General features: G+C 39.5%; 1 protein-coding gene across 2 annotated transcripts; it reads left to right on the top strand.

Annotated features, from left to right (window-relative positions):
- Positions 1-2,340: 2,340 nt before the first annotated feature.
- LOC129717528 (microfibril-associated glycoprotein 4-like) lies at positions 2,341-4,193 on the top strand. Of its 2 annotated transcripts, none has more exons than XM_055667496.1 (2): positions 2,341-3,461; positions 3,529-4,193. In XM_055667496.1, the coding sequence occupies exons 1-2, from the start codon at positions 2,401-2,403 to the stop codon at positions 3,740-3,742; spliced, it is 1,275 nt and encodes a 424-aa protein (XP_055523471.1). In that variant the 5' UTR covers positions 2,341-2,400; the 3' UTR covers positions 3,743-4,193. The 2 variants fall into 2 exon arrangements, with proteins under 2 accessions (XP_055523471.1, XP_055523470.1); XM_055667495.1 differs by having other exon boundaries at positions 3,526-4,193.
- Positions 4,194-9,796: the final 5,603 nt, after the last annotated feature.

Below are 9,796 nucleotides of genomic sequence, written 5' to 3'. Positions count from 1 at the left end.
GTCAACTCACCATTCGAAGCCCAAATCTGGACCTGGTCGTTATAAAGAAATGTCGCTATAAAAAAGCCGTTTTATAAGAATTTCCTGTTGTTATAGACACATGGTTTTCATGTCAACGTATTTGAAAAGTCTTCGTGTCATATGCAGGTAATTGCAGAAAAGTTTACATATTTTTTCATCCTACTCGCAAAAGTGAGGAATCTCTCCCAATGCTTCTAAAACTCAATTGATAATTTTTCCTCTTAAAACTAGGGCTTCTTTCCTCAAGCCAAACAATAATCACGTTGTCAAGAGGAATGGAGTTATTTTTAAATTGGTCTGACAAGGTTTAGTACTTGGGAATAATTTACGAAAGAAACCACATTGTGAGTATACAAGCCAAGTGCATCAAATATACGAGATGTTTATATCCTCTTACGAATTCTAAACTTTGTTTAAAGAATAAACTTTTGATTTACAAACAAATTTTTAGACCAGCAATGCTTTATGCTGTACCGATCTGGTTAAGTTGTTGTCTAACAAGAAACAAAATGCTTCAAAGGATTCATAATAAAATTGTGAACATAATTTTGAAGCGTACCCCTTGGTTTGGTACACTCGACTTACATAGTCTTACTGGTGTTGGAACATTAGGAGCTATGTCAAATAAAATTATTACCAATTTTAGACAAAAACCGTTGCAATCCTCACTTGCTACGAAGGTTCTTTCTATAGCCAATAAGTTAGCAATTAAGTTAGTTGTAAGTTTACTTCTCTTTTTCGACGAGGAGATTTAAATCCCTACGAATGATAAGTCCTAATTGCGAAAGCAAATAAATTCTATAATTTACGAATATTCTTCACAAATACCTAAGCTACTAACCATTAAAAAAAAACTGCTCACTTGCAATTAGACGCGATCCTAAAATTGAATACACGTTGTTGGGGTACTGAATCATTTATTTCAGGTCGAATTGATTCACGGGGTTATTTTTTTTGTTTTTTTTTTTCATTGATCATTGTATACAGTGAATTACTTGGTAATTCTATTATTAAGTTCCAACCTTAGAATAGAAATGAAACAATAAATCCTTCCAACAAAAGTTACACGAAAAATGGCTTGAAAGTTGGGTTTATTTACTTTTGACGATTCAAGAATCCTTCACTTCATCGAAAACATATCAGTTTTACTTTTCCTGATAACTTTAAGGATTAGCTTGCGTTGTGAACATTCCGGAAAATTTTATTTCAAGTGACTCACTGAAATCCATTCATTTTATTTTGCTCATAATGTATTTCAGTATGAACGAAGAAAAAATTGCAATAAATATTCGCTCGGTATAGAAACCACCAACAAAAAACGACGTTGAATGAAGCAAATATTTGTCTTTTTTTTTTGTTAAAAGGAAAGGTATTTCCCGAATAATCGTTCCCGAGATTGCGAACTCTAGTCGTCTTACGTCGTATTAGGAACTTTGTCGAACATAGTCAAATGAATAATTTTGCTGCGTTTTCCATTCCTAATGTTTTTATAATTATTGTTTCAGATTTGTTGTATATTCTGTATATTCTCTCGGAAATGAAAGAAACAAAACAGAATATTCCATGTCCCGTTTGGTGATTAAAGAATCCTTCAGAAGTCTTGAATTTTTTTTATGTTGAAAAGTGCTTCTGCAAAATTTTTTTTCAAATTTCACTCAAGTCTAGTTATTGATGAAGAGAATGTTTGTAAGCAATTTTAAAACTCCAAACGATATTGTAGAGCATACGCAACATACCTACCGCAGCTGTCTAATCCCGAACCAATGAACGGTTAATTTGCATCGCCATGCTTCGAGTATTCTGGCCGTTTTGAATGAAAGCATTCGGGATGAAAGTGGGTTGCCGACTCTGAATCTGCCCTAGTCTGGCCACTGTTCATCTGGCCAAAATTTATGCTTGCCGCAAAACTGATGCGAACATAACCGTTATTCCGTCCCAACACAGTTCAATCTTTAGTTCGTCGACTCGCGGTGAAAATAGGGTCAGTTCCCACTTGAGTGCTCACGTTAGACTATATTATAGGGTGAGTCAAAAGTTCTATTTAACTTATGATTGGACGAAAGGAACAAACTATTATTCAATTTTATTTTTTTTCAAAAAAAAACTCTCCGAATATTTCTTGTTCTGTTTGTACAATTAATTTTTTTCATTATTTTTGTTAGTTTTTAAAATCTAACACACCCCAACAACGGATGACAATTACCAAAAAGACGGGTTGTGGTTCGTTTGGGAGGAGTCTCCAAATTCGGTGGCAAATGGGAGCCTTCGGTTTTTTACTCGACCAGCACTCCAGTCGAAGTATTAAAGGCTTTAACTTGACCTCTGGGTCAGTTTGGTTTGGTTCGAAGCTGTGACTAGACGGTGGAGTCCCGCAAAACGATGAAGCTCATAGTGCTGCTGGTGTTATTTCCTGGAACATTCATCGGCATGGTGTCCTCTAGACGAAGGATACAATGTCGCCTGTTGCAACCGGTCGTACAAACGGAAACAACGACATTGGCACCTCCAGTTCATATCATAAACAGCACCGAGTTTGAGATGATTATGGCGAAATTAGATGCGTTGGATTTACGCCTTGTGAAGACAGAATTTGCCCTTCAGAATACGGTGCACACGATTGCAAATGAAGTTTCTAATTTGGGCCAGGTGATGGAGAAGCTGGCTTGGGTGGCCGGTCAAACCGAACTTTCTAGCAGTTTTGTGGAGCACCATGTAAAGTTGATCGAATACAATTTGACAGCCTTACAGAAGGATGTCAGAGATGTGCTAAGCGTTCAGCAACGGCTGCCGACGAGAAGCTACATAGAGAATGCATTGGTGAAATTGAGATTTGTCCCAGCCCCAGCAGAGCCGATGACTGAAGAAAAAGTTCAGATGATGGTGGAAACTATGCAATCGATGATGATGGATGAACCAATCTACGAGTACTGCGACCAGCTGCCAGAGACTAGTAAATCTGGTGTGTACATCATTCACCCGGATGTAGATTTCCGGGAGCCAATGAAAGTGTTTTGTAATCAAACTTTCATGGCTGGTGGTTGGACAGTGATTCAAAATCGTTTCAATGGAACAGTAAACTTTTATCGCGATTTTCAAGAGTACAAACGAGGATTCGGTAAAATGGATGGTGGTGAGTTCTGGCTGGGGCTTGACCGAATCCACCGATTGACTTACTCCGCCCCGCACGAGTTAGTTATAGTTCTGGAAGACTGGGAAGGTGTATGGAAATACGCCCGGTATGAAAATTTTGAGGTAGCTGGAGAGTATGAAAATTATAAAATAAATAAAATCGATGGGTACTACGGAACAGCGGGAGACTCGATGAACTACACCATAAATGGCTATTTTACTACTTTCGACCAGGATCATGATACAAATGAGAAGGAAAACTGTGCCGTCAAGTATCACGGCGCTTGGTGGTATAAAGCGTGCCATTCAAGGTAAGCAACTCTTGAGCCGTTTTAAATTGTTTCCTAATTTTTCTTTCTTCATTTCGTGATTCAGCAGCAACCTAAATGGGAAATTCCTGCGAGGAAATACTACCGAGTTTGGTGCTGGCATGAACTGGAATACGTTTCACGGGATGAATTATGCGTTGAAATCGTCTATGATTATGATCAGAAGGCGACTAGATTTGATTACGCTGGATGCCCACCGCACACATACGGTTTTCGAGAATGCTACTATAGATGAAGGTGATAAAGTAAATTCTGTTGAATAAAATAATGGTATGTTGATTATTCTGAGAATTAACCATAACTGATAATAGAAGGCGGCAAATACAAATACAAAAGAAAGTGCGCCATATATCACCGTATTAGGTGCGAAATTCGCTCTTTCAAGAAGTGTTTAATTTGAATCCTACCGACATTAGAATACGAGTGAGACTTTCGGCGATGATTAATATACTTGGTATTCTGAAGCCGAAGTGGTATATTCCAAATTTTATTTGCTAATTACTGTGGGTTGAAACATAGGCAAACTTTTTGCTTCACACAGTCTGAAGCAATATTCTGCGGGGAAAGTCAGTACATAAATAAAAAGATGAAGATTAGAAGAGTAGTTTAGAAATGATTTGTGAACACCGCTTTTACAATGTCTGAAATGTGTATGGAGAAAATGATTTTACTGCCATCTCAACACTCGTAAAAGGTAAAAATATTGCACTCGGAGAGCTGCTTGCTTTGTTATTGCAGAGTGGGAGAGAATAGTGGTGAATCATGTTGTGGTAGCCTAATTCAAGATTCATGCTTTCCTGTTTTGAGAGTAAGATTAGAATTACACTAAAGTGTTCTTTTACGCGGGGGATGCGTTCCAAATTTATATAGGACCGCGTAAAAAAAAGAAATTTTTGAGTTATAAATAAAACGAAAAAACCGTCATGAAATGTTTAAGCATCGTTTGAATGTGATAGTGGTCAATCTAGTGATTGAATAATGATTACTTTTGGCTTGACACGGGAACGTGATTGAAATGAGGTCGATATCTTGTGCCATTTTTGAGTAATGGAGAAAAGTAGCCCGCGTAAAAAAGACCTTCATGTACTGATTTTTTGTGGGTTAAGAACCGCTATAGTAGATAAATCCTGCTAACTGCTTTAATTTCCTAATGACTAATTGTGTACTGATAATATTACTTGAATCAGTGTTAGCGTTTCAATAATAATTTGCTATAATATTATTGAAATCATAGCGCAAAATACTTGAAAGCACATCTGACATTTTAAAAATTATCCTATTCGTATCATGGAAACCTGTTATGAGATCCGTTGTTTTTAAGAATGAATATTCCACAAGCAACATTGGAGTGGCGAATTTGAGTTTGAAACTCGGTTACGAATAAATGCATTTAAACGAAACTGGGGCTTCAAATGGTGAGTTGACAACCTGGAAGGAGCGTCCTACTTAGCTCCGGTCCTCACAAGTTCCTATCTCACGCCTCCACGAGTCACATGATTACAATAGACTGCCAGCTGAGACATGGACACAGCTAGTTAGCGTAGCCTGGGCAATGTTGTCCATCCGGCAATAGCTAAGTGAGAAGGTGCGACGCGACCATTGGTACGCTTACTATATTCCGCCGGTAGAGGAAATGCTTCGCCAACCTTATCGTCTGTTCACCAAGATGGTGCGGCTCAAAGCAGCGTCTGTTCTCCATGATAGGGGCGGCTGATCGACGTCCTGGTGTCAGCGTGGGACTCTAAACAGTGCTTACACGATATTCCTCCGGCGAGACAGGGAGTTGGTGCAGGCTTTACAAGCCAGCCATAAAAATCATCAGTACCGGATGCAAACAATGTAAATTCGAACCGGAACAATCGGCATAGAAAACGGACTATCAATTGAAAACTCGGATCATGGAGCTGCAAGTTCCTTATTTTTTTGGGAAGTACCCGCATTCTTTCCGACTTATTGAGGGTCCGCAAGTTCGACATTGTAGCGCTGCAGGAGGTATGCTGGAAGGGAGTATCGGTACATACGTACAAAGATGGTTATACCATCTACCAGAGCTGCGGCAACACACACGAGGTGGACACAGCTTTTATTTTGATGGGTGAAATGCAGAAGCGCGTGATTGGGTGGTGGTCAATCGACAACAGAATGTTAAAGTTTAGGATTAGAGGCCGTTTCTTCAATGTGAGCATAATTAACGTGCATAGCCCTCACCTAGGAAGTAAAGGCGATGATAAGGACGCCTTTTACGCGCAGCTGGAGCGTGCATACGATAGCTGCCTAGAACATGACGTCAAAATCGTTGTCGGAGATCTTAACGCACACGTAGGCCAGGAGGAGGAATTTAGACCGGTTATTGGGAAGTTCAGCGCTCACCGGCTAACGAACGAAAACGGCCTTCGACTAATTGTCTTCGCCTTGCTGGAGTAATGTAAAAGCAGCCATTAACAGCGCAGCGGAAGGTGCCATAGGGTTCGTCGAGAAGAATCGACGCAACGGCAAGTTCGACGAGGAGTGTCAGACGATTCTAGACGAGAAGAGTGCAGCGCAGGCATTGATGATGCAGCAAGGGACCCGTTGAAACGTGATGCAATAAAAACTGAAGCGAAGACAGTAGACCCACCTGGGACAAGAAGCGCCGCCTGGAAGAGATGTAGTGTGAGGAAACGGAGCAGGAAAGCTGGAGCTGGAAAAGGTGGTATCGCAGCAGGGGCAGCTTACTAAACTGGGCTCGGATGGGTTGGCTTCTTGTCTGCACCAGCTGATAGTCAGGATCTGTGATACAAAACAGCTACCGGAGGAGTGAAAGGAGGGAGTAATATGCCCAATGTACAAGAAGGGCGACAAGTTGGAATGTGAGAACTATCGAGCGATCACGATTCTCAACGCAGCCTACGCAGCCTCCCAGATCGTCTTTCGCCGTCTCTCGCCGCTAGTAGGGAGGTTTGTTGGAAGTTATCAAGCCGGTTTTGTGGGTGAGCGATCGACAACAGACCAAATCTTCACGCTGCGGCAGATCTTCCAAAAGTGTCGCGAATACCAAGTCCCTACGTCCCTACGTCATCGATTTCAAGGCCGCTTACGATACTATCGACCGTGTAGAGCTATGAAAAATCATGGACGAAAATGGTTTCCCTGCAAAACTAACAAGACTGATCAAGGCCACGATGGATGATGTACAGTGCTGTGTGAAGATTTCGGGTGCGTTATCAAGCCCGTTTGAAACACGCGGGGGACTTCGACAAGGCGACGGTCTTTCTTGCCTCCTGTTCAACATTGCGCTTGTAGGTGTGATGAAACTTCCGATTTTTAACATGCGTGGCACAATCTTCAATAAATCCAGCCAGTTCATCTGCTTCGCTGACGACGTGGACCTTGTCGGAAGGGCGTTCCAGGTGGTTGCTGAACAGTACACCAAACTGAAACGTGAAGCAGAAAAGGTTGCATTGAAAGTGATTACGTCAAAGACCAAGTATCTACTAGCAGCAGGAACCGAGTGCGATAGGGCTCGCATAGGCAGTAGCGTAATAATTGACGGAGACGAGTTCGAGGTGATTGACGAATTTGTATACCTCGGATCTTCAGAAACGTCAAACAACAACTGCAGTAGAGAAATCCGCAGACGTATTGTAGCTGGAAGTCGTGCCTACTACAGACTTCACAAGACGTTGAAGTCTGGTAAACTTCGCCCCCGTACCAAGTGCACCATGTACAAGACGCTTGTATGACCAGTAGTCCTCTACGGGCACGAGACATGGACAATGCAAGCACTGGCCGATTTCGAACGAAGTGTGCTTAGAACTATCTTCAGCGGAGTATGTGAGGATGGTGTATGGAGGTGAAGGATGAAACACGAGCTGGCGCAACTCTACGGCGAACCCAGTGTCCAGAAAATCGCGAAATCTGGAAGGCTACAATGGGCGGGACATGTTGTAATGTACCGTGGAATGGGGTGAAATTGATCAGTGGGGTGAAATTGATCACCTGAAAATTCGTGATAAAAAATACTAATCAAAAGATATTGCTCTAACAAAATAACAAAAAAAAAAATTGAATTTACTTAAAATAATCATAGTTGAGGGTTAATTACGTTAAATTTGGAGAAGCGAGTAAAGTTTGATAAAAGCTCAAAAAATGTAATTTTCAACAATGATCATTCCATACCATTAAAGAAATACTGATGAATTCGCAGGAAACCACAGAGATTTTAATTTCAGAGCTAGTTTTTGAGCTTTTGCAACAAACCGAATTGAAATCGGTCTAATACGATACGAACGATCAAATAAGAGCAAATTTAGCAACAAGCAGCTCGTAAACCAAAATAAACAAATTTCAACCTGAAATTTAGTTATTTTCGTTTCCAAACTAGCTGTAAATGATATTTTTCAGTACAGAAATCATCATTTATGTTTAGCATATCGAAAAAAAGCACACTGCCAAAAGAATGTATGGATTTCAATGGTGATCAATTTCACTCCAATTTACCTCATAGTACCTTATAGTTTTATCGAATTTATTTCATGAAGTAGAAGATAAAAATTTTACCAATAGCCATAGAGGTTTATTGGAGCACATACCAGTACTTGTTTTAAAATTATACTATTTCGGGAAAAATGTACATGAAGCTAGTTAATTGGAAATTGTTATACAAATTGATCAATTTCACCCCGTTCCATGGTGATTGGTGTTCATCTCGAATCCAACCGGTACAAGACGTAGAGGTGCACAACGAGCTTGGTGGTTAGATCAAGTGGAGCAAGATCTTGGAAGTGTGGGACCCTCAAAAAACTAGAGACAAGCTGCTAAGGACCGAGGACATTTTCGTAACATTGTGACGCAGGTGAAATCCCGAGAGATGGTTCACCAGGAAAGTAAGTAAGTAAACGAAACTGAGCGGAGATTGATTCACGAATGAAAGGATGTCGGCTTAAACAAAAAGGATTAACAGGGGAAAGACAGTGGTGAGAAATTTTCTCAACAAGAGCCCAAAATGTCACATTAGAAAATAGAATAAACCCAAGTTCAAATTTTTTTACCGCGACCGGATGTGCATCATTCAGTCTAAGGAGACTGGAATGCCTTATGCTTCGGGAATGAAGTAAGAACAGATAAGTGTTTCCCATACGAGCATCTGATCATCTGCTTAACACAAGGAAAAGGGAAACCTCATTTCAAGGCATATCAAAACAATATTTTGTTATATTTTAGACGAGAAAAAGTTTAATCTTTATGGTCCGGATTGATGAGCGCTCATAATAATTTGTATTCAAAAATCACCTTCTTTTTCATTTTAATTAACTGTTGAGGGAACATACTTGAATGACGTAGCATTTTTTTTCATGATTTCTAAGATTTCTAATCTGTATTCAAAACAGATTGTGTGTTTGGAAATCCAAGTGATTGTTTATGTAGCAGAACTTTTAGATGATCTCAAAATGCCACAGATAAAAACATTTCGACAGATCTCGCTGCAATACTTTGTGCAATGTTTTAGTGTATTTTTAGTATACATTTTTCCTGCAAAAAAAAATCAGTCATCAAAAAAATGCTACGTCGATTTTACTAGAACCCCCCCTCCCCCCTTGTCAAGCTTGTCACAAAACGATGATATCCCCCCTCCCCCCATAAATGCTACGTCATTTAAGTATGGTCCCTGAGAATAGAATTGGAACTTTAATTGATGAGATTAGCTTGATGTTCGAAGCTCATTTGAATTTCATGACAATATTTTGAAATTATATTTTAATTTGACCTCCCAAATTATACATATAAGTGCGGTTGTGATAACTTCTCGTACTGTTTCGTTTTCGAATGGAAATTGTTGATAATTCTTCCATTATACCATATTTTTAAAACGTATTTTATTTTGAATATAGTTTGCGAATCAACGTTTAACGATACGGTATTCACCCGATTATATCACGCCCAGATGGTTTCTTACCCCGATTTTATCACATCTTTCACCCGGTTTTATCATCATATAACATTTCATTTGAAAAAAATGTCGGGGTGAATTGACTTTCTATTTAGATTCGATATTTCAGTGCTTTTGCACAACTCTGTGTAAAATAACATTATTCTGGATATAGTTTATGTTGGAAACTCAACCATTACACAGTGTTTTGTTTTGCCGTTTCCGTTCGAATAATTAGGTAGTGATTGAAATGGTAACTATTGTCATAATGTTCGTAGAATCTTTAAGCTATTAACCAATGCGCCTTTGATATTGATAAAAGGGTGATCAATCCACCTAAAAATTAAACAGAAAAATTACTTTTCCATTAGATTGAGATAAACCCATAGTGTCTCTAGAAAAGTTTGAG

This window comes from Wyeomyia smithii, chromosome 1, assembly GCF_029784165.1.
Source record: "Wyeomyia smithii strain HCP4-BCI-WySm-NY-G18 chromosome 1, ASM2978416v1, whole genome shotgun sequence".
NCBI lineage: Eukaryota > Metazoa > Arthropoda > Insecta > Diptera > Culicidae > Wyeomyia > Wyeomyia smithii.
Note: the sequence above shows the minus strand (reverse complement) of the source record. Positions and strands in the feature narration are given on the sequence as shown.

Coding starts and splice junctions, on each gene's coding strand:
- LOC129717528 (XM_055667495.1), top strand. CDS start 2,401: ATGAAGCTCATAGTGCTGCTGGTGTTATTTCCTGGAACATTCATCGGC. Junction 3,462..3,525: donor TATAAAGCGTGCCATTCAAG/GTAAGCAACTCT, acceptor TTCGTGATTCAG/CAGCAACCTAAATGGGAAAT.